Here is a 25,741-nt window from a genome sequence, read left to right on the forward strand (position 1 = left end):
AGTCTCAAGACTTCAACCCCTCTAGTCACCAATCTGTACAAGATGCCATATAAGACGAAGGGCAAACCAACGAATGGTTAACTACGATATTAACACTCCTCCGCATTCGTCACGTTACATATTGAAAATATGGAAACATCCTCAACTCCAACTGAAGTTCCACTTCCTATCGAGGGAGATACACTTTGCATGCGCCACAAAAACTCTAAACGGAGATGAGAGACGCTCTGGGAAATTGTTCCAATCAATATAAGGCTGGATGTTATTCTTTTGTCAGAAGTATTCATGGATGGTTGAAATAATAACATGAAAAGAATTATACAAGGAAGCCCACGAAAGGAAAGTGAGCGAGATATGGAGTACAGTGGTTAACGTGATGCTACCCAGTTGAAGTTTGATGCAGATGCCCTGTACAGTCCGCATGGAGAAAATATTTGCATATGGTGTGTCTAACAGCAGAAGAAGGCAAAGGAAACATCTTCATGCGGATACCAATAACTAGAATCACAACACTGATATGCACTGACTGATCATCACTGCTGACCCCTTTTGAGAGAATACAAAGAAAGGGGCCGAACAAGGAATGGATTCTGCATTGGACGTCAGTGGTACCGCAGCATGCCATAGGTTATTAAAATCATGGCACCATTTGTATCTTCCATCCGAGAGTATAACATGGCATAATATGAGGACACATGTGCCAGATTAGCTGATTTCCCATACATGTACAGTCTGTGCTGTTCTTGATATCCCAAGTTAACAGGTTTGTTGGCTTGATAGTAGATCATGCATTTATTTCATCAAGAAACCTTGTATGTGGCCTTCCAAATTCCACATGTTACTCAGGAAAATTTGCCTCTGCCTCATTCCCTCACAGGGAATCTAGCTACCTCGCTGTCTCGCCTGCCTTTGTCGCACTAGGACTAATCAATTAACTAACGAAGCCTTGATACAATAGCGGTTATCAATTTAATAAATTAGGTTACGTTGGGGGAAAATATAAGCTTCAACACAGAATTGATTTTAAACTTAAGCATTTATATATATAAAAAAAAGAGCATAAGTATATGCAAACTCAATCGTCGGATAGTTTCGAATGCGTGTTGTCTTGCTATTTGATTTGACCAGTTTCGTTTCGTTTTATATTTGAAGGTTATTTCGTTAGATAAAAACAATCACTTCCGGCTCACATGGCGTCAAAATTCAACAAAATGGCCGACACGAGGTGCGTATGCTGGATACGGTGTTTGAATGTTCACGTTCTGAGTGAATTAGTCATTACTGTCAATGCAATAAATGTTTGTCGAATCATAATTACAGTCGCATTTGGTATATTGTAATTGAATAGCATCTGTATTTTCGTATGACATGCTAGTTTCGGTTTGTTGCGGCGAATGTTCTGGAAGACATGTTTGAGAGCGAATGATGCTACACGTGCTTTACCGATCGTTGTTATTTCTCTTTAAGAAAACCTAAGATAGAATGAAGATTAACGAAAAATGAATAAATTTTCAACTCTAGAAACCTTGTGATATTTTGTGAGCATAGAATCCGTTGTTGAACGCATCAAAACAAATTCCATTCATTAGGATACTGTATCCGCAGTAGGCCTACTCTTTTTTTGTGTAAGAAGTTCTATGTACCGTTACATCCCAGGCCATTTAGGATCATGTGGTCCTTTTGCTTTATACAGAAAGTCACATCATAATTACCTCATACAGATGAATACGATATTTAATGTCCCATTATGTTTTTGACAGCATAAATGAATGTTCTACAAACTTAACATTGATACAGTATTCGTCGTAATTAGCGCCCCTCCCCCATAAGCGCCCCTCCACACATCCTGAGAAGAAATTGAAGGTAGATTTAACAATGTTTTACAACTGTGTGATATATATAACATTGTATCCTCAATTATAACGTGAACTTGCATGTTTTTCACATGTGAATTACAATATAATAATGTGTTTCGGAGGAAAGAAGGCATATGCAATATGCATGTTTACTCTGTGATTAGTCAAATACAGGTTAATGTGTCATGCATATATATGCAAAAAATGTCACTGGAGGTTTTTCGTCCACAACTTACCGTTTCTTACACGCACACACACACCCCCCCCCCCCCCCCCCCCCCCCCCCCGCCAAATTTTGGTGTGTTTAATTTTGGCGCTTTCATGTCAAAATATGACCACATCAAAAATATCCAAGTTTAAGGTAGAAAGCACAAAATAGAAATAACAACAGGTCATGATTTATTAGGGCTGAAAATATTAGTAATTTTTGTATTTGATTATTCTGTCACATGCAATCGATTACTAATCGATTAATCGTTTGAATTGAAGGCAACTGTATTGTTTCACTATATTGACTACTGAAAACGTCCGCAATGTTTTGTTATCAACTAATAACACCTACTGTACAATATGACAGAGGACATGCCTTATATAACATAAGCCTACTAACAAATAAGAATATATTTATTGACAAAACAAACGTAGTTTATCCCAAATAAGCTCTGAATTCCGTTCCTGTATTGTCTTCCGTAACATCGTTTAAATCAAGTCTGCTAACCCGCTGTTTTGGCGTGACCTTCACACGTACGACTAATCAACCAAATCTGTATCGCCACGGAGCGACATGACCAAATTTTCGTCAATGAACGTTTTTATTTCCGTGATCAAAAAAATAAAATAAATCAACAACTCTTATCTTCAATTAGAATATGAACAAAAACATTCTTTTTATATGATAAATACATGCAATAGTAAAATTTAAATGTTCAAGATTACTGCTCCTTCCACTCCCGAGCGTCCTGGCGGCGATAAGACCTCTGTGACGTAACAAACATGGAGTTGATCGCTAGTGAAAATTGGCGAACAACGTGTTGCAAGCTTTCTCATGACATCCACTTTTTCATTGATTAATGACTTTAACTTCCACAGAGACGTAATTTAACAAGTATTTCTCACATCATATATGCTTTGTTGAGTTCAAAACATGTACATAAAGAGATGAAACTCCAGTCGGAATGGCTAACTCAGAAATCCATGATCTGTCAACATGTTTAGTCAGCTTACAATGCACTTGCTATGCATATTACGATTAACGATTATCAGCAATTAGCTTCATCAATCTAATCGCCTCCGATTATTCGACTAATCGTTTCAGCCCTATGATTTATATAAAATATTAATGTCAATATGTTGTTCATTGGAACTGAAAAGACTGTATTGGGGACCAATTTCAAGGTTTTTGTGCTTTATAGAACTGAAGTATTGTTTGATCTGTTTCAGTAGTACCCCCCTCCATCCTGCTGTGGTCTGGGCTCAGAGGAAAGACAAAATCTACCTCACTATAAACTTGGAAGACAGCAAAGAAACAACAATTAATATTTCAGAAAATGAATTTCACTTCAAGTATGTCATAGAATCTGTTAACTTGATAGAATCAGAAAATTATTTGTGTAATACGATCAAGTTTTTTAGCCCACCATCATCAGATGGTGGGCTATTCAAATCGCCTTTCGTCCGTGGTCCGTCGTCCGTCCGTCCGTCCTTCCGTCCGTCCGTTAACAATTCTTGTTACCGCTATTTCTCAGAAAGTACTGAAGGGATCTTTCTCAAGTTTCACATGTAGGTTCCCCTAGGGCCCTAGTTGTGCATATTGCATTTTGGGACCAATCGGTCAACAAGATGGCCGACTGGCGGCCATCTTGGATTTTGATAGTTAAAGTTTGTTACCGCTATTTCTCAGAAAGTTCAAAAGGGATCTTTCTCAAATTTCACATGTAGGTTCCCCTAGGGCCCTAGTTGTGCATATTGCATTTTGGGACCAATCGGTCAACAAGATGGCCGACTGGCGGCCATCTTGGATTTTGATAGTTAAAGTTTGTTACCGCTATTTCTCAGAAAGTACTGAAGGGATCTTTCTCAAATTTCATATGTAGGTTTCCCTAGGGCCCTAGTTGTGCATATTGCATTTTGGGACCAATCTGTCAACAAGATGGCCGACTGGCGGCCATCTTGGATTTTGATAGTTAAAGTTTGTTACCGCTATTTCCCAGAAAGTACTGAAGGGATCTTTCTCAAATTTCATATGTAGGTTCCCCTAGGGCCCTAGTTGTGCATATTGCATTTTGGGACCAATCTGTCAACAAGATGGCCGACTTGCGGCCATCTTGGATTTTGATAGTTAAAGTTTGTTACCGCTATTTCCCAGAAAGTACTGAAGGGATCTTTCTCAAATTTCATATGTAGGTTCCCCTAGGACCCTAGTTGTGCATATTGCATTTTGGGACCTATCAGTCAACAAGATGGCCGACCGTCATCTTGGATTTTGGTAGTTAAAGTTTGTTACCGCTATTTCTCAGAAAGTACTGAAGGGATCTCTCTCAAATTTCATATGCATGTTCCCCCTTGAACCCTAGTTGTGCATATTGCATTTTGGGAGCGATCGGTCAACAAGATAGCCGACCGGCGGCCATCTTGGATTTTGATAGTTAAAGTTTGTTACCGCTATTTCCCAGAAAGTACTGAAGGAATCTTTCTCAAATTTCATATGTAGGTTCCCCTAGGACCCTAGTTGTGCATATTGCATTTTGGGACAGATCGGTCAACAAGATGGCCGACTGGCGGCCATCTTGGATTTTGATAGTTAAAGTTTGTTACCGCTATTTCTCAGAAAGTACTGAAGGGATCTTTCTCAAATTTCATGTGCAGGTTCCTGAAGGGGTCTAGTGCACATTCGGACTTATCGGTCAGCAAGATGATCGACAGGTAGCCATCTTTGATTTTGATAATTGAAGTTTGTTACTGCTACATATCTCAGAAAGTACTGAAAGGATCTTTCTCAAGTTTCATATATAGTATGTAGTAAAAGTTTGAAAAGCAGGGAAAAGATCCCTCTTTCTGTTGTCAGACATAGATCATTCTTTGGTGGGCGCCAAGATCCCTCTGGGATCTCTTGTTATGGTAATCATGTTTATTACACCATATACAGATATTTCAGTTTGTTTGTAATGTTAAGATAAATTAATTGGACATATGTATGTAGTATCTGGTAAATGTTCCATCACCTCTGTTAACTATGATGACTTTCCTGAAAGAGTGATGTTTTTGCAGTAGACATTTTGAGATGTATTGATGAGTTTTGTTTCTGTCTACAGAGGAAAAGGTGGACCTGAAAAAAAAGCATATGAAGTAAAACTAGAATTTTTTAATGAAGTTATACCCAGTGTAAGTATTATATAGTTTATGTCGTACAACATTTTCTGTTACGTCCATTAGCTACATTTGCTTTTTTAGCATATTATGTACATTTTGTATGTGTAAAAATAACATATATATATGTATGTATACTTGACTTTCCATGACATCATTAGCAGGTGCTCTACTGTGTGTTATGACTTGTAGTCGGATGATAAAGAGATATTAGCTGTCACACCTACACATGTACAGAACTTTATTAAAATATATTTTTTGTGCATTTACAGGATTCCAAATACCAAGTGTTACCTAGAAATGTGCCATGTGTAATCAAAAAGAAAGAGGAGGGAGTGTTCTGGCCTCGATTAGTAAAAGAGAAACAAAAGGTAAAAAAGACTTGTGTTAATAAACACCATCTGGTATTATCATAGAGGTATGCAATAAGTGTGAAAGTTTCTTTTAAGTACAGTAAAACCCCTATAACTCGAACAGCAGGGGACAAGATCAATAATTCGAGGAATACAGGGTATTCGACTCATCCGAGGTTGGTCATGATCGATCGTTGACAGTCAAAATGTCCGGTTTCTCTACGACAAACAATGCATTGCAATGATATTTTAATTACCGTAATTTCAGCATTTTGGATTTTTTATGAAAGTGTTTTTTGATAGCAATATCAAGTTGAAAAAAATATGTATTACATAAAATGAGGGTTTGAAAATACTGACGGCAAAGTAAATCAAATGTAAACGATCGTCAAACGTGGTACAAAATACCATATTGGTTCAAACAGACAATGTGTACAATTTCGATGATTTAATTATCAAAAATCATTTAACACATTTACAAAATAAATACACACTTTAAAGTTATTAACCAGCATAGTTACGAACAAACAACGATACCTATGTCTACCTTGTAAAAGCGTAAGGTTACACGTGTTCACGAGGAAAGTTACGAAAATACAATATGCGGGAAAAGATACGGAACACACTGATAAAAACGAACATGGGTCAATGTGATTTGTACTTAGCACTATCAAATTTTGGTATCGTTTATATCTTTTGAAAAAAAACCAACAACTATCAAATTTTGGTATCGTTTATATCTTTTGGGAAAAAAAACAACACTGAAATAAAAAAAAAAATGAACTTATATAGGAAGTCGGACGTCAGCGATTTCTTCCGACTCTTTTGTCATTTCACAATGCGTACTTTCTATTAACACGAATCAACATCTTCCGTATTTTCGTATTTAAGCGAAAATTATTACGAGAGAGACATCGATTATTTAATGCCTTTTCTTAAATAAAGTTTGCATCAAACAACGACTGGCTATCGTGTATGTAGGTAATACTGACACCGTTAATCCCTTAATTACCGAAAGGCTTGATACGACACCTGTATAAAACACAGGTCGTGAGCTATTATCCGTGACGGTCAGTGCAGCCAGGTTTGACACAGGTAAAAAAATATCAAGGGCCGAACACCTGTTCGACGAATACATGGGTAGATACTATGTATTTGCTGAAACGGGGATATATTTCTGTTCGAGGAATAAGGGGTATTCGAGGAATAGCTATTCGAGCTATCCGGGGTTTTGTTACATAGATTATATAGGGACACGGTCGGGACCGTACGACCAGTTCGACGAATAAGGGGTATTCGAGGAATCCGGGTTCGAGTTAGAGGGGTTTTACTGTATATATAAAGAGAATGTTTGGAACCATTAAGTGGATGGCAATACATTATCTGAACTTGTGATCATTCACCCCCAAAAATTTATAATTGCAGTAAATTATGATATTTTGGCATCAGGAAAATTTGGCATTTTTGTATCAAAATAGGGTGGTTAGATTTTGGTGTGTTTTAATTTCCCATTTCCTATGTCCTTTGTATATTTATATAAAATGGATTAAGTAAAATTTACCTGAGAGTACATGTTTACATACCTGATAATTAAATGACATGTAGATGTATTGATTGTTATATACAAACAAATAAATATATTGCCAAATTTTGGTGTGTAAAAATTTGAACGCTCTCATGCCAAACACCAAATAAGCCAAAATGTGACCACATCCAAAAAATCCCAATTTACGGTAACTCTCCCAGCTATTGAATTAGAAAAGTTCAAATGTGTCTCTACGGGTGAATGAGTTAAGCAGGGCAAGAAATATCCCAGATCCGATGGCCAGTAAAATAAGATCCCGGGCAAGTGAAAATTGTGTGAAAACTTGCCCGGTTTTAATGTTAATTACCCTGTTTTGGGTAAAATTAGGCTAATATCTCAAATTGGGGCAATATGTTTTCAAAATAAGTTTCTTGCCCTGTTATGTAGTATGTCGTTTTTCATTTTTACAAATTGAAATCACATCAATTTATTCATGAGCAATCTGTGTGAATATGATAACATAGCACATTAATGATCAATAATTCATTCTTCTATCCATCTTTATAGATTTAAGTTCCAGTAATCACCCTGTCTTATCTTTCCTTATACAATTGACTTCAAGAGATTTTCTTTCCTACACATTTTTTTTTTTTCAAAATTGTACTTGGTAATTGCTGATGGTATGTAAATGTTCATTAAGGATGTGATTTTGTCCTTAAAAATCAAGATAATATAGATGGCCACCTTGACCCATTAAGAGAATAAAAGATTGTCCAATTTTTACGAAAATTGGTATCCAGGGTTTCTATCATTATGGTCCAATTCAGCAGGACCCTTTCTGATGGATGTCAGTTTTCTAGTAACAATACTATATTATTTTGTTCTATTCTGAATAACCTGACTGAAAATAGGCTGTCAATTTTAAACACTATTAAAGACAGAGGTTGACACTAACAATAGCCTGACATTTGGGGGGCTTCCTGAGAAAATAACTGGCTGCCATTAATTAAAGATTTAAATTAGTGCTACCTAAACCTTGTGTATTGATGCTGCCAGGTACACTGGATAAAGACAGACTTTGCCAGGTGGAAAGATGAAGATGATAGTGACTTCGATGAGGAGGAACCCATGGACCTAAACGAGGTGAGATGTTTTGACGTGTCAGGACGTTACGGATTGGGATTCAAAATTGTTTGAAAAAATGCATTTTTTTGGTCGATTTGTCAAGAATATAGCCATCAGGCAGCCATCTGGAATTTTGAAAGTTGAAGTTTATTACTGCTACCAATATTTCTCAGTACTGAAAGGATTATGTATGGATACACAACTAGGGCCCTAGGGGAACCTTCATATGAAATTTGAGACAGAGCCCTTCAGTTCTTACTGAGAAATAGCAATAACAGACTTTAACTATCAAAATCCAAGATGGCTGCCAGGTGGCCATCTTGTTGACCGATCGGTCCCAAAATGCAATTTGCACAACTAAGGCCCCTAGAAGAACCTACAAATGAAATTTGAGACAGACCCCTTCAGTACTTTCTGAGAAATAGCAATAACAAACTTTAACTATTAAAATCCAAGATGGCTGCCTGGTGGCCATCTTGTTGACCGATCAGTCCCAAAATGCAATTTGCACAACTAAGGCCTTAGGAGAACCTTCAAATGAAATTTGAGACAGATCCCTTCAGTACTTTCTGAGAAATAGCGATAACAAACTTTAACTATCAAAATCCAAGATGGCTGCCTGGCGGCCATCTTGTTGACTGATCAGTCCCAAAAGACAATATGCACAACTAGGGCCATAGGGGAACCTACATATGAAATTTGAGACAGATCCCTTCAGTACTTTCTGAGAAATAGCGATAACAAACTTTAACTATCAAAATCCAAGATGGCTGCCTGGCGGCTATCTTTTTGACCAATTGGTCCCAAAATGCAATATGCACAACTAAGGCCCTAGGAGAACTTATGTATGAAATTTGAGACAGATCCATTCAGTACTTTCTGAGAAATAGCAATAACAAGAATCGTTAACGGAGGGATGGGCGAACAGAAGGACGGGCAACGGACAAAAGGCAATTGGAATAGCCAACCATCTGATGATGGTGGGCTAAAAATTGGCTGATAGACACTGGCAGCCATCCTGGAATTCGAAGACAGAAATTTGTTATTGCTGGTTCTCTTAGTGGATATATTCACCAGTGTCGCTTAGACTCTATCCTTAGAGTTTTGACATTTCAACAGAAGAAGAATGATCAGAGGTCATCTGGGCCTCTTATAGCGAGCTAGGCCACATGCTTATTTGTAACAGAGCTGACCATACAGAATATAATTACACAAACCATTATGCTGGGGCTGTGGTACCTTTCAGTATTTATACCGGTAAATATTAATTTTGTCAATTCTGTTTTACAGATGATGCAGAACATGGGAGGAATGGGAGGCATGGGTGGCATGGAAGGAATGGTAAGTAGACAGTCTCTTGTACAGAAGTCATGATTGTCAGGTAAGTACGCAGTCTCTTGCATAGAAATCATAAGTGTCAGGCAAATAGGCAATGTCTTGTATAGAAGTCATGATTGTCAGGCAAGTAGGCAATGTATTGTACAGAAGTCATGATTGTCAGTCAAGTAGACAATGTCTTGTACAGAAGTCATGATTGTCGGTCAAGTAGACAATGTCTTGTACAGAAGTCATGAATGTCAGGCAAATAGGCAATGTCTTGTATAGAAGTCATGATTGTCAGGCAAGTAGACAATGTCTTGTACAGAAGTCATGAATGTCAGGCAAATAGGCAATGTCTTGTATAGAAGTCATGTTTGTCAGGCAAGTAGACAATGTCTTGTACTGAAGTTATGATTGTCAGGCAAGTAGGCAACCTCTTGTACTGAAGTTATGATTGTCAGGCAAGTAGACAATGTCTTGTACAGAAGTCATGATTGTCAGGCAAATAGGCAATGTCTTATATAGAAGTCATGTTTGTCAGGCAAGTAGACAATGTCTTGTACAGAAGTCATGAATGTCAGGCAAGTAGGCAACCTCTTGTACTGAAGTTATGATTGTCAGGCAAGTAGACAATGTCTTGTACTGAAGTCATGAATGTCAGGCAAGTAGACAATGTCTTGTACAGAAGTCATAATTGTCAGGTAAGTACATGTATACAGTCTCTTGTACAGAAGTCATGATTGTCAGGTAAGTACATGTATACAGTCTCTTGTACAGAAGTCATGATTGTCAGGCAAGTATACAGTCACTTGTACAGAAGTCATGATTGTCAGGCAAGTAGACAATGTCTTGTACTGAAGTCATGATTGTCAGGCAAGTAGACAATGTCTTGTACTGAAGTCATGATGGTCAGGCAAGTAGACAATGTCTTGTACTGAAGTCATGATTGTCAGGCAAGTAGACAATGTCTTGTACAGAAGTCATGATTGTCAGGTAAGTACATGTATACAGTCTCTTGTACAGAAATCATAATTGTCAGGCAAATAGACAACCTCTTGTACAAAAGTCATGATTGTCAGGCAAGTAGACTGTGTCTTGTACAGAAGTCATGATTGTCAAGTGACAACATTTACAGCCAAAGTTCAAATAAGTACTCTCCTATATGGATGCCAAGAGTATTATTTGAAATATGTCTGCATGTCAGTTCTTATTTATAGTTTATATATCAAGCCCTGGACCAGACAGTTGAACCAGAGTTGTTTATGAAACTAAAATCAAGAAAATGAGAATCATTCAGGCTTAGCAATATATAATGTAATCACACAAGAACATTTTCTTACAATGCTGGATAATGTAACATGTCTTAGCTATTGTATATTTTGTTTATGTTTAAATGTTTACAGGATGGTAAAGATGAAGGGAGTCTGAGTGAAGACAGTGATGACGACGGTAATTAAGTTTACTTAATGTATCAACTCAAAGTCAGGTCGAGAAGTGTTAAGTCTGCCAAATTATCTGATGTAGTTTAAGAGTTGATCTCTCTCTTGATATTTGTCTTATTAGATGTTAGTATGACGATCATCAGCATTATAATAATAAAACGTTTTACTAGATCAATAGCAAATGTGCTTCAGGCATATTTTAGTGAAGTAGATTTGAAGGTTCCAACTCATAACTTCTGGATCATTAGTCTAATACTAAGACAGGTATTACTGACACATTTTTTTCAAACTGAGAGCTGTATGGCAGCTAGTGTAGAGAACAGAAGCATGTTCACGATCTCTAATTCTCTTATGACAGAATGGTCTATTCTTAACAAACACAGGTCAAAATGGTGACCTTCAATGTACTTACCCAACAAATATCATGAAATCATTACTAGTCAATACTGGTTGACTAGTTCTGAGAAATCTGATTCAGTATGTTTTATGGTATCTTTGAAAGAAAGTAGATCTATATACATGTTAACAGTTCTTTTGCATTTTAAGGTCAAGGTCTTTAATTCTATTCTGTCATTTGTATTTAATACTGTTTTAATGACTTTGTTGTTTGTTTTACAGATCTTCCCGACTTAGAATAACTGGATTATACCATCCTTGTATTTTATTTACTTCAACACTCCCACATTACCAGTCAAAATTCTCATAGACATTGTCGCCATGGAAACAAAGTTGTCTTGGAAAGAACCAAGTATCATGTTACTAGAACAAAACATAGGAGATCCTTTTCCGTAGGTTCCAAGAGCCATGTGACCTTCAGCAGGAGTACATCTGCACTTAGTCACCAGGATATATGTTTGATGATGAAACCAAGTGGAAATAAGGCTTCAATATCCGACAGGGGGAGATTACTCTGGAAGTATTACACAGACACATTGTTCTGTGGTTCAGTGGTTGTTTTGTTGCTGCATATTTTATTTGCTATCTGATAAAACATGTGTAGAACATTTTGTACGCATCATTTTTCACATTCTTTAAGTAACGACATAATTTCCATTTTTTATTCCATCATAAAGTAATCTGTGTATTATCATGATGAAATTTGTTTATTGTTGTTTTTTGAGTACTATAAAGTTTTTGTAATACAGTAAAACATCTTTAACTCAGACTGCAGGCTGACTAATAGTTCGAGGAATACAGGGCATATAAGTCATCCAGTCAAAAACTATCATCTCAAATCATGATAAATCATGCTTGTCATTGGCATTTGAACTTCTGTAATTTACATTATTCTAACTATTTATAAAGTGATTTTCAACTGACAATGGCTGAATTGTATTGAAGTACTGTTTGAGAGTATGCAAAGTTGTGTCAATCACTTGTTTGAAGTTGTTTCGTCGCCGTTTCATAGGGATGCAATTATGACAATGAAGGCCTATAATGTATCAAATGGCAAAATAACAGTGGCACACTTGGAATGACAACCGTTTTAGAAGATATTTGAACAGCATATTCCTTAAATTTGTAACAATTTCAATGGGGGCCAAGTATTTAAGATGTCCCGACATATTACCACAATCCCTCCACCTCTGGGATGCGGATTCGAATCCCATGTGGGGCAGTTGCCAGGCACTGACCGCTGGTCGGTGATTTTTCTCCGGGTACTTCGGCTTTCCTCCACCAACAAACCTGGCACGTCCTAACATGACCCTGGCTGTTAAACTAATAAAATCCCCTAAAAAAACAATTTTATTGAAAGTTCACGTTGTATTCAGTAGTTCATTAATATAGCAATGAATTGTGTAGCTGTAGCATCCGTATCAATTTACCTGTGTGGCAACACGACATTTATAAATACCAAATACTTTCAAACAGAACTTTTGATAGAAGTCGGCCACTGAGCGGTAGGTAGGGCTTTATATACCTGGTTTTTAGCCCACCATCATCAGATGGTGGGCTATTCAAATTGCCTAAATTCGTGTTCAGTCCATTAACAATTCTTGTTACTGATCTTTCTCTGAAAGCACAGAAGGGATCCGTCTCAAATTGCATATGGTTCCCCTAGGGCCCTTGTTGTGCATATTGCATTTTGTGGGAGGTAATCATTCTTTGGTGGGTGGTAAGATCCCTCTGGGGTCTCTTGTTTAATGCATAAAACATACTATAGCTATATTGGATTAATACATACAACTCTCTCCATGAGAAGAATAACCAAATAATCTGCTTCTTTTTTCTTCAGTTTATTTTTAGATGATATTTAAATTGCCAACATTAAAACAGCCAAACAGCATTGTTCGTTTCGTTAATAAATACAAACAATTTATTTTTACAAGTGGCTCTCATGTATATTTCTTCTTGATCATGATAAAAACATTGCAGTCTCAATAAATTGCCTTAAAATGTGGGATTTAATTCTCAGTCGTATGGCAAAAAGATTTTGTGTAAGGTAGATCAATATGGTACCTATAAAATTTTGGAGCATACACTTATCAACATATGAATTTGGACTCCCATTAAAACATGGGAAAGCACTCCAACCATCAAAACTGTAACTGATTGATGTAATTATAGATTTGAGAATGTATGGATGAGGTGCCTCACGGAAACCTCCATTTTGTCTACAGAAAGCATGTGTTTATGTGGGAAAGAACAAATGAAAAATAATTTGAAGTTCATAGGATTAAGTGCTAGAGCTTGCTTACTGTAAATTTTGTCAGGGTAGAACTTGTTACGCTCAGAGGAGTGCTAATTAAGTTAAAAGAAAATCAGAGAGTTTACTATATCAAAACTTACCAATAAACAATAATAAATACTTGCATCAGGAAACATGTATAAACATGTGATAATTAACTTACAGCGATACCGCCTATTATTTAGCAAAACTTGTAACGGTAAATAGTTTTGATCCCTTAGATCTCCCACACAGCTCGGCGACGATCAGTTTGAAAAACTTTTCTGATTGGCCAACCAATCAGAGAACAGTAACGGCATGAGCGTAAAACTTTGATTGACTAATAGTTTTGCTTGTAGGCGGGACCAACGTTTGACGGTAAAAGTCCTTTCTTTCTTTGCTTTTCAATTGTTTGGATAATATCTAAATGTTCACATTCTCTAGACGCAGCGTGCAGTTTGTAACCAACTTCTTTTCTATGTGTAACATAAAGTCTAGGGATCCAAACTATTTACCATTACAAGTTTTGCTAAATAATAAGCGGTATCGCTGTAGTTCATCAATAACATTCCTCAAATATTTCCCTCCATGCTATAAAGTAAATTCTGGGTAAACCATTTCAAGATTGATTGCCAGTGTTCCTTCTCCCCTCTTTTATGATTTGTGCTGGTATGAAAACATTTACAATGTAAATAATTGATTAAGATAAAAATTATCATTAAACATATATACAACAGGCAAATTTACACTGGCACATTCTTCTTCAGTTAAGTCTCATAAACAGCATGATAAACTGTTTACTTGAAACCACTTTTAACATGTGTGTTCCGCATAACTTAAAACGTTATTCTTGTCTTATGCTCTAAATAAATGCACTTTGTATAGGATATGAAGTATAAGACTTCCTTTAAAGTCTGACCATAAATCAATCAGGACGGACAACCCAACATGATAGATGTGTTAAACAGTATGGCTTGTGAAACTGATTTCATTGATAATGATTTCAGCTTTTGAGATTATACAACAAGTTACATCAACATGATGTTGAGATGATTGCATATATGAATACAATTTAGCAGGCAAAAATAAATAAAAACAACAATAATTTACTTAAAAGACGCCTCATCTCAGACAGACCGACTATCAAAGAAAGACCTTCAGACAAATTGTTTGACCGTTATAAGCTTCAAAAAGTCTATTTGATTGGGTTCCAAAAATATACCTGGTAGTTAGTACAAATATCTTGAACAAGATTAAAATGTCTGATACTATGCAAGCATAATTTGTCATTTGCCACTCTCTATATATATGTCATGACTAGCATTACTAACTGCCTTGTAACTTGTTATCATTCTAGACCAATAAATAACATCATATTTGTTCTTTTAAAGCAGATTCCAAATAAATTTATGAGTTCTGAATGATATGCAACAATGCCAGTGAATAACATGAAGAAGAAATATGAATATCAGAATTACTCCCGCTGGTTTTAGCCTATACCGAGAGTAAATACTGATAAATTACTCCTTCAGAAGTCTGAATCCTGCACCACGTCACTAACAATTTGGAATTTCATGGTGTCTTGTAAATCAATCTATACCATAGCTATCGCTCTAAATCAGTGTATAACTGTCGTGCTACAATATAAAGTGTCCCAGTTCAGGTAAAAATCTCTCATATAAACAACAAATTGTTCACAGTATTATCACATCAGAGATCTCCATAAAGTCCTCCAATAAAAATCATGGAAACACTTTTAATGTGTTTCTCATGTTTCCATGGAAACACTTTCAAATATATTTTAAGTGTTTTCATGGCACAGATGTACACTTGTCCTAAATTCAGTCCCTAAAATCAGCCATCATCATATTGACTTCTGCGTCTGTTGTAACTTTGCGAGCTTTGCATTGTCCTTCTTTACAATCTGTGTCAATTTGGTTTTATACGAGAATATATCACCTTCCCATTTGGTAACAGTCTGTTTCTCGCAAATCCAAATCTCTTCAACAACCTGCAAGCAGAAAAGGATAGTCACAAATATATTACTCAGTTATGACTTATGAAGGATTCAAACACAATGCATATATGTGACTATTATTGAAAGGGGACCAATACACACACAACCTCAATTCTTTTATTACAAAGCTATCAACTTCTTTATCAAAAAAATTTGAAAGAAATTCCGTTCTAAATTTTAGAACTAAAATATTAAAATATACAGTATTCATTTGAATCCATGCATTTTATCTGAATTCATATATGTAATTGTTGAACTTATTCCTTTTTGTAGGATGAACACCGTTGCATAAAATACCTACATTGGAAGAATTAGATTTTTAGCATTAAAACTTGTTAAATTTGTTGAACAGTACTGTAAACATCCACAAAATCTGATACATAGCCCATCAACATATTAATTTTGGCATGTAAATGCATGGAAGGTATTAATAAGTGATTTTAATAATAATGGAGCAAATTCTATCGTTGCGGGCTTTGTAATATTAAAGGTTAATACCTGAGATATGAGTCGGAAGTCGTGGCTAACTAACATTAGTCCTCCATCAAAGTCATTGATAGCCTCAGCCAGGGCGTCAATAGTCTCAATATCCAAATGGTTAGTAGGTTCGTCCAACATTAACAGATGTGGATTCTGCCAAGCAAGCCAGGCAAAGATCACGCGGCATCGCTGTCCATCTGATAAATTCCTGATGGGACAGACCTACAAAGATAAAGTGGTTGATACATATTTTATGACAGCATGTTGTTGGCAGTGAGACCGGACATGACAGAATCAGATTAAAACTGGAAAGGATTTTATGACACAATATTCTCTGTCTCAAAATATATCAATATGGTGCAAGATGGGACAGATAGTGATATTACACTATATGCACTAATATGTAACCCATTCCAGTGACATAGATGTGTTCATTAATTTTAAACCGAAAGTTAAAACTAGTTGAGAACAGGTGCTTGTAGTACTAAACCATTACCTGTGCTATGATAATAGTAGTACTAGACCATTACCTGTGCTATGATAATATAACTATCCCACAATGATGGTTAAAGGAGAAAACCACAATGATTTATCTGCCATCTAGGTAGGAAATTAAAGATGCTCCACCGCCAACAGAGCATAAATGACACTCATCATTTGAACACTAATTGGTGTTTAATCGTGTATAGATGTATCTGATTAACACAAAAAATGATATAAAATAATTTATTTTGCTTTTGGTGCATGCGCAATAAGTGCTTCACTCCATATAGGATATAGTGCCACGGAATTTTTTTGGGATGCAATTAATTATTTTTTATATATTTAACTTGCAGTAAAATTAGAAGCTCAAACTTTTCAAAGGTGGTAATGGTGTAAAGCAAGTAACTTTTGTAACTGAAGAAAAATACTAAAACGTCTGCTCCTGTTTTTGACTGTTCAAAAATACCATTTGTCAGCGGTGGAGCATCTTTAAACATATCTTTGGAAATTTCAAGATATATTTTCAGCTAAAACTACCACTACAATATGAAATCAATATTTCACCTGTTGCATTCCAGAAAGACCATAACGTCCTATGATTTTTCTCATTTCCTCGCGCTCCTTGATATCTGGGTAACATTTCAACATCCAGTCCAAAGCACTCATGTCCAAGTCAAGTTGTTCTTGTAAGTGCTAGAAAACAAAACATTCAATATTAATTTAAATGAGATGTGTTTGTTTAATCAGGTGTTGTTGGTATTGATTACTGAGACAAACAGGTTGATAATACATCAACACATGTAATCTATAATCAATACAAATATGTCCTGTGAGCACAGGTGCATACTACTACAAGTAGTCACACACTGTCATATATCAAATTTGGGACAAACTGACACATATATCATATTGTATACAGGGAAGCAACTCAGGCACACTCACATCATTATGAACGTTGACATTGCTCTCTAAATGTGCTTCACATTACAATTTTATAACCTATTTAGTTAACTAAAGAAAGATGGAAACTGTTCTCACCTGATGATAACGTCCAATCTTTAAATGGGAGTGTCGGCGAATGAGTCCATCTGTCGGTATTAACTGTAAAATAAGCACACATTCAGGAATGAGTGTATAGCAAGAGTACCAGATACATATTAATGTTGTTTTATAACATCTTACCTCAACTATTTAAACATTTGACATGAATACTCTGATAAAGTAACGCTTTTGCATAAGCCACAGGCACCAAGTTTGGTCCATAGCAAGGACAGTGAATAAAATTGTAGTTTTTTATATGCTACGTCACATATAGATATGAATTCTAGACTTACCTCACCAGCGATGAGAAGAAGTGTAGACTTACCTCACCAGCGATGAGCTTAAGAAGTGTAGATTTTCCAGCACCATTTGGTCCTACTAAAGCTACCCGTGTGTCCAAGTCGATTCCAAAGTCAAGATTCTTGTAGATTTCAGGCTAAAATATTCAACATTGATATCTGATAACTCTTCTAATAACTAGTGAGCTTCAATCACTATTCATTTTCTGCACATGTAATAGAGGTTCTACATAGTTCACTCTATCACTCTTTTTTCCTTCTAATTCATTAGCATTTTTAGGGGGTGATGTTTCAAGAGCTGTTTGATAATAGAATTGATCAGCCTCAGCAAAATATTCAATGAAAGACCCGCATGCCTTGATACAATGAAATCATCAAATTATTTATAATATTGCTTGAAATGATTGTCAATCGACTTGTGGTACAGTTGTTACACAAAAATGAAGTTGATTTCTATATAAGTGGCACCCCCATCTTACAGACTCACTGTCTCTCACCTTGTCATCTGCGTATTTGAAGCTGACATGTTGTACCATGATGATTGGTGGAGGTATCTTGCCACAGCTTGGGAAATAGAAGGACATTGTCTGTAAATACAAGAGTATCATTAGTTTAAAATGACTTCCCATCAAACATCTATGAAATAGAAGGACATCGTCTGTAAAAACAAGAGTATCATTAGATTAAAATAACTTCCCATCAAACATCTATGTTTTTAGTTCTGAAATGATATCAAACTATTTTTTTCAAGCTAATGAAAAATAAAGCTCATTCATAGGAAATACAAATCACTTCATATCTATATAACATATTTGACCTCATAAGTGCCCCCCTCCCCTTTTTGAAGCCTCAATTTCAATTGCCCGGCATAAATGAAGACCAAAACTGTATAGGTTTGCAATAATTTTGTTTTATTTAAGCACCTTTTCATTTTTTTCAATTTTTCAAATGCCCTGGGAGCTTATTGGGTTGAATATGGTAAGTATTTCTTCACAGACAACAATTTCTCAGACTTTTGTTTAAAGAAAAGAGTTTGTTCTGGTATTTTTTTTTAATTGCATGATGTGGAATAGATGATAATTTAACTACCAGTATAAAATACTCTACATCTTTTGTTACACCTGCTTTACCTTATCAGCGCCAACTCTCTCTGTAAGTCCACCGTCCACCATTTTCTTTAATGTCTTTTCCTTACTCTGTGCTTGTCGGGCCAACTTTGCACTACCGTGTCCAAATCTGGCAATGTAGTTCTAAAATAGAAATGGAACACCTCAGTAAACCAATCATAAAGTATTTTTGTTACTGACTATATGACATTGATGACTTCTTCATAGGACTCAAATCGCTTCTTCTGTCAAGCATAATACAATGCCAGAGTTTAAAACGTCAGCGTTTTACAGCGAGTTTACACTCCGCATTGCCTCAAGAAAGTAGTAAATCCAAGCAGGTTTCATCATTGTCCTATGATATTCACTGTGTTTAAACAAGAACTCAGAGAGTAAAATTTAATTGCTTCCGAGTTTCGAGCACCGTGTCTGAGCTACAACCTGACAAGTCAAGGAACCTGACACTCTACCTCGGCCTTTTATGTCATCATGGTTCTTATTAGATTTTATTCAGAATCAAAATCAACACATGTTCACATAATTCCAAATTTCTAGAAAAGTTTTCAGCAGTGCTTAAGGACTCAAAATTATTAATGCCAATAACGAATTATTCAAAGCACATTTGAAATTCATGAAAAATTATTACACTTAAATTCATGAAAAATTATTACACTTGAAATTCATGAAAAATTATTACACTTGAAATTCATGAAAAATTATGTAAATAGAGTAAGTTCAAGGAATTATTGTTTAACATTATCCATGCTAGGAACTCAGTGAATAAAATTTAATCGCTTCCGAGTTTCGAGCACCGTGTTGGAACTACAACCTGACAAGTCAGGGAGCCAACACTCTACCTCGGCCTTTTATGTCATCATTGTTCCGCATGGTTAACCAGGTGATTTTTTTTTTATCTTTACATTTTCTGAAGAAATTAGAAAATTATTTCACATAATAGAAAAGAGACCAACCTTCATATGAGCAATCTGGTCCTGTTCCCATTTATATCTCTTCTGTTGATTCTCCTCCAATTCAAATCTTGTCTGTACATAGGCATCGTAGTTACCCTGGCAACAACCACAAATCCTATCAGCATACACACTAAATACTCATAAGAGCAAAGTTTATATTTTCCAGCTAATTGCCATTTGTCATTTTTAATTATTATTAAAATATTGTTAATCATTATCAAAATGTTTTCTTCGATTCTTCTTTTTCTTCTTCTTCGATACTTCAGAAAATTTGACTTTTTTTTTAAAAAAGTTGGCTACAGTTGACTCTCAGCTTAATGCTAAATCATCTTACACAATGGGGGAGAACTTACGCCATAGTATTTGAGTTTCTGTTGGTGGAAGTGTATAATGTTGTTACAGACGCCATTCATAAAGTCCTGAGAGTGAGAGATGACTACCAATATTCTCTTGTACCTAGAAAAATAGACATACAGAGTTAGAGTTCATTACATTAATAAAGGTTTTATCAAAGGGTAGCCTTGTGTATTAATATAAACAAACAGTTTACATGGATTCGGTAAGGTCTATGGCAGGTAAAGATAAACTACGTTTGATAAATGGTCAATATGGTGATTAAAGCTGAACCATTCATAGCTTGTTTAAAACATATTGTTCTAATTGTTCATCACATAAATGACAGCTTAATGCTATGAATATTGAATACCAAGTCTTGAAATCTATTTCAAATTATTAATGATTGATTTAAGATATATTAATAAACCTCAGAGATGATAACAAGTGTCATCATACCTTGACAATATTTGCACACTGGATTATTATAAGTATCTTTATAAAATCAAATGCTTTATCATTTATATACAGTGAACCCACAATAATCTGGAAAACTCACAATTCCAACGACAATACCAAGGAATAGATTTTATAATTGATTAAATAGACAATTGATTAAATAGACAGACTCCGGTAGTACAGAAAATTTGTAATACAGACAGTATGGGCTGAGGACACAGGATTATAGAGGGTCCACTGTATAGGAAAACTAGGTAAAACTACTATGAATCTTTTAATTAGACTTTATAATTTGACTATAAATTCCTGGATATATTTATTAGAATGTCATGTTTGGTGTTCTACTAGAACTTACTGCTGAAGTTCCTCCTCGAGCCAGACACAGGCCTGGAGATCAAGATGATTGGTTGGTTCGTCGAGTAACAGCAGGGAAGGTTTGATATACAGGGCTCTGGCCAATGCTATCCTCATCCGCCATCCTCCAGAGAAGTTCTTCACCTTTGTGTGCTGCATCTCCTTTGTAAATCCCAGACCGTACAGTAGATAACCAGCGCGAGCCTCGGCTTTGTCAGCGTCCATCTCCTCCAACCTATCGTAGACATCCATCAAGCGTTCATGGGCCTCTGTGGATATCAAACAAAGGCACTAATAATTTATATATCTTACTGATGGATTAACAACAATTGTTTAACAACTTAAATCAAAGAAATTGATAAAAAATCTGTTGTTTGTTAAAATTTTAAGAAGAGTTTTCAGAAGACACAACTTCAATGAATGTACTATTCAAAGTTTATATTTCTCTAAATCACAAAAAGGATTTTATGTTTGATGTAAACAAACATCAATAACTCAAATTAAGAAAAAAAGGTAATTTTTTTATATATAACATGATATGATTATCATTCTATTATGGACTTGTTCTCATGACAACTAGCTATAGGTCTAAAGTAGGCCTACTAATGAATTTTTTTTGACCTACTTAAAATTATTAAATTATTACATTTAATTTTTTATTCAAAGAAAAAAATCTGTGTTCATAAAATTTCTGTACGTTTTTTTTTATACTTGTACAATTTATTGACATTTGCTATCATAAGTATATAATTGATAAAATTTCATTTAAATCTGGATTTTTTATACCTATCCAACTCCTTTATTACAATTAACAAATGCAAAAATGGCGGCCATTACGATTGCATACTTTATGATTTCCTTCAGACAGTATAGGCCTATTTAACATTGAAAATGTGAGTAAATTATTAACAACTGTGAAAAGTGTTTGCTTTTGATGTGATTCTTAGTAACTGTAGTCATAACATTTATTGGAATGGCTTTAAAAGTTGGTAGCTTGTTTCCAAATTGGTCGTGACCGGCTGGTCCACTTTTGCAACAGACACACCTGAATAGCCACACTAGCTCACTACCAGACTTAATAGGCTCAGAATGTTAATCAAAACAGGTGGGGAGATGGTCAGAGTGTGTTTACATCACTTTTGGGTATGATCCCAGTGTCTGATAATCTTTATATGGCTAAGATTTATTGCTTCAAGTTTACAGTCTAAACACTGCAGAGACTGCATCGTATCATACAGAAACGGCAAGGCTGTATCGTAAAATTGTATTGACATACAAATATCGCAATTCAATGTGTATCGCGATGAATCGTTTCAGCCCTATCTACTTCTCTTGGGGAAACCAACATTTCCATATGGAATTATGTCCATTTTTGCACCCATATATAAAATCAGGTGCTGCATGTTTTTATGCCAATAATTGCCCTTCAAGTATAAACAATATCCACCTACCTTCCGTGTCCACACTATCTAGTTCCACACTAGCTACAGAACTACCCCAGTATAAACAATATCCACATACCTTCCAAATCCACACTAGCCACAGGACTACCCTACTATAAACAATATCCACCTACCTTCAGTGTCTACACTAGCCACAGAACTACCCCAGTATAAACAATATTCATCTACCTTCCATGTCCACAGTAGCCACAGAACTACCCCAAAATAAACAATATCCACATACCTTCCATGTCCACATTCGCTACAGAACTACCCCAGTATAAACAATATCCATATACCTTCCATGTCCACACTAGCCACAGAACTACCCCAGTATAAACAATATCTACCTACCTTCTGTGTCTACACTAGCCAAAGAACTACCCCAGTATAAACAATATCCACCTACCTTCCGTGTCCATACTAGCCAGGGTCTCAGCTTCATGTTCAAGTTGTAGACGTTCTTTGTCTACCTCGATCACACATTGTAGGGCTGTCTTATCACTGGGCGGCATTTCCCGACTCAAATGGAAAATGTCAACGTGTTCTGGTATTGGTACTTCTCTACACTCCAGTGCAAATAACAGAGAAGATTTTCCTGTAAAAAAGGTCATAGGAAACATAGTGTCAGCAAGATTTTAGCAATATATTGGTAATTAATATTACTAGTAAAATAGTAGAGATTTAGAAAAATGTCATAGACATTGGCTATCAGTTTTATTAACACAATGACAAGATAATTCAATAAACAAGAAAATGTCTATGAAGATTTAAATGATCCTTGCCATCATATAAAACTAAAGGTTGTAACAGAAATACCACATGATTGATCCAGAGAAAGCTACCAAACAGCATCAGCAGTTCCCGAGATAAACTAATTACAGAATTTGGTCAATCATCTCTACATGTCAATCTCCTTATCATGCATACAATAATGAAATAGTTTTAGCAAAGTGACAAGCAGGTTAAAGACCACATTTTTATTAAACTAGAACAAGATAAAATAATACATTTAGAACATACCACAGCCATTGAGTCCAATTAGACCGTACCGTCGACCCACGTTAAGCTCTAGACGTGTGTCTACGATTAGTTCAGCTCCGTGGAAGGTGAGAGATAAGTTGTGTATATGTACATCTCTACTGTCTGGATGAGAAGCTAAGACTCCTGTAACAGATCTGTGTTTGGCCTTTAAATCCATGTCCTCCATCTCTTTGGTAACCTCATGTACTCCATCTAAAGAGCAAATTGTATATATATATATGCATATGTCTAAGACTTAAGTGTTTCTGTTTCCATATAAAATCTGGATATGATGCAACCTTCAATAGCACTTTCATGGTAGGGATATAAAAAAAGGATCAAAATTTTACTTTAAACATTACACCACATATAGGAAATATTTGAGATGACTTCAGATCTAGAGTTAATGTATTATAAATATAACCCAAACATCAATATGTTTTTTTCCAACTTGATAAGAAATTCCTACTTGTTGCACCGTTCATTGTATCTCCATTTGTTTGTGCTTCATCTCCATCTTCCCCATTCTCTACCCCATTTTCTGTTGGCTTCTTCTTGCCACGCTTGGCAGCTTCTTTCTTCTTTTGATCTCTCTTCTTTTTTGCGTCTGAAGGCATGTTTACACTGTAAAATAATAACATCTATTTGTTACAACAACCCTTTGTTTTCTCGATGAAGACCTGTTCTTTGTTGGACTAGTGGTATAAGGCTGGGGTGGCAGACCTATTTATCTAAATTAATTGTTGATTAATTGTTATTAAATTGCATGTCATCTCTATCATTGGCTTGAATCATCTTTAGCAATGATTTAATGATTTTCTTACTCTCAGGGGCCTGTACCTTTTAAATTTGGAAAAATTTACATAGTATTTTTCTTGAAATATATATATTTTACAGAGTTTTTCTTTGTTCAGAAAAAAATATTTACATAAAATTGGGAAAATAAATCAAAATTTCATTAGGGGAAGGCTTTATTCAGCCCTAAATGCACCTAAAAATCACTGTCTAGATCTAGATGTTTTATTGCTAAGTTTATTTACCGTTTTTTTCCCTGAAATCAAATTCATTACAAAGAAATTCTGAAATGACACAAACATTTTTTTTAATTAATAACTACTTTTATTTTTTCTTATTCTAAATGTTTAGTCTAATGAGTGAAAAATGAGACAAAGAAATGAAATTTAATTCGTCACACTTCATTACCTGAACTGTATTACTAAAGAGTTAAAGAGTTAAAATTTCCCTGTATACAGATTTCTAAATCAGGTTACCTAATACGGATTCCTATACTGTTAACAATGGCGCATCTCGATCACCCATTCTGATGGCAAATATTACAATAAAATGGCGATCGCATTTCATTACATACAATCGAACCGGCCGATAAAATTAATATAAAGTTCAATTAAAAACGTTCAATCACGATAATCTCTCACGTTATGTATCGTTTATTTGGTTATAATCACACTCGGATCGGCCAAGGAAAGATCTCGAAGTACACAGCTGCCGGCGAAAACACGCAAAAAGAAAATGTCGGTGCATGGCGACACACGTGAACGGAAAAAAAATATAAATTCATGGAACTGTCGGGCAATCAAACGATAAAAATGGTTTGATAGTATTCCAAAATACCTTCACAATAAAGGCCATAACTTATACAAACCTTGTGTAGTCAAATCTTAGTCAATATTCAACAATAATCTCAGTAAGTGATGGTAGCGCCAAAACACATGCCTTCCTCCCTGTCAATGTCGCTTCCGGTGCGAGTGGCCGATGACGTACGTTAAATAAAGTATATGTTTAAATTGGGATAAGATGACATAACGGATAAAATATAAGATTTTAATTTTATAGGAAATATACATACGTAATTTGGTAATTTAGTTCAAAATATAATATCATTTTTTTTGTTATTATAATAAACAAAACAAAGTTCGGAGAGGGAAATTTGCGGAGAACTAATAAGAACTTAATTTTTTAAGAAACTTGAAAAATAAGTAGAAACAGTAAGGCTTACATATACGTAATCATAAAATATGTTGTAAATATTTCTTTTATCTGAAATTTAAATAGCGTGA

At 35.4% G+C, this 25,741-nt stretch overlaps 2 protein-coding genes across 3 annotated transcripts; one reads left to right on the top strand and one right to left on the bottom strand.

Moving 5' to 3' along the window:
- Positions 1-1,152: 1,152 nt before the first annotated feature.
- Positions 1,153-12,085, top strand: LOC138314637 (prostaglandin E synthase 3-like). Of its 2 annotated transcripts, none has more exons than XM_069255073.1 (8): positions 1,153-1,225; positions 3,297-3,419; positions 5,168-5,237; positions 5,495-5,593; positions 8,157-8,243; positions 9,516-9,566; positions 10,949-10,994; positions 11,606-12,085. In XM_069255073.1, the coding sequence occupies exons 1-8, from the start codon at positions 1,191-1,193 to the stop codon at positions 11,623-11,625; spliced, it is 531 nt and encodes a 176-aa protein (XP_069111174.1). In that variant the 5' UTR covers positions 1,153-1,190; the 3' UTR covers positions 11,626-12,085. The 2 variants fall into 2 exon arrangements, with proteins under 2 accessions (XP_069111174.1, XP_069111175.1); XM_069255074.1 differs by having other exon boundaries at positions 1,176-1,225; positions 3,300-3,419.
- A 1,123-nt stretch (positions 12,086-13,208) lies between these two features.
- Positions 13,209-25,427, bottom strand: LOC138314636 (ATP-binding cassette sub-family F member 2-like). Its single transcript, XM_069255072.1, has 14 exons — positions 25,327-25,427; positions 24,133-24,287; positions 23,664-23,876; positions 23,050-23,238; positions 21,200-21,467; positions 20,406-20,508; positions 20,053-20,148; positions 19,106-19,225; positions 18,473-18,562; positions 18,002-18,112; positions 17,674-17,736; positions 17,200-17,328; positions 16,171-16,374; positions 13,209-15,666 (listed from the first exon to the last, which is right to left on the bottom strand). The coding sequence occupies exons 2-14, from the start codon at positions 24,278-24,280 to the stop codon at positions 15,520-15,522; spliced, it is 1,881 nt and encodes a 626-aa protein (XP_069111173.1). The 5' UTR covers positions 24,281-24,287; positions 25,327-25,427; the 3' UTR covers positions 13,209-15,519.
- Positions 25,428-25,741: the final 314 nt, after the last annotated feature.

This window comes from Argopecten irradians, chromosome 2 (genome assembly GCF_041381155.1).
Source record: "Argopecten irradians isolate NY chromosome 2, Ai_NY, whole genome shotgun sequence".
NCBI lineage: Eukaryota > Metazoa > Mollusca > Bivalvia > Pectinida > Pectinidae > Argopecten > Argopecten irradians.

Excerpts from the sequence above, each read along its gene's own strand:
- LOC138314637 (XM_069255073.1), top strand. The coding sequence starts at position 1,191 with ATGGCGTCAAAATTCAACAAAATGGCCGACACGAG. Across the intron at positions 1,226-3,296 it reads AACAAAATGGCCGACACGAG|TAGTACCCCCCTCCATCCTG; the intron begins GTGCGTATGCTG and ends GATCTGTTTCAG. Across the intron at positions 3,420-5,167 it reads GAAAATGAATTTCACTTCAA|AGGAAAAGGTGGACCTGAAA; the intron begins GTATGTCATAGA and ends TTCTGTCTACAG.
- LOC138314636 (XM_069255072.1), bottom strand. The coding sequence starts at position 24,280 with ATGCCTTCAGACGCAAAAAAGAAGAGAGATCAAAAGAAGAAAGAAGCT. Across the intron at positions 23,877-24,132 it reads TACAATGAACGGTGCAACAA|ATGGAGTACATGAGGTTACC; the intron begins GTAGGAATTTCT and ends TTTGCTCTTTAG. Across the intron at positions 23,239-23,663 it reads AATTGGACTCAATGGCTGTG|GAAAATCTTCTCTGTTATTT; the intron begins GTATGTTCTAAA and ends CCTTTTTTACAG.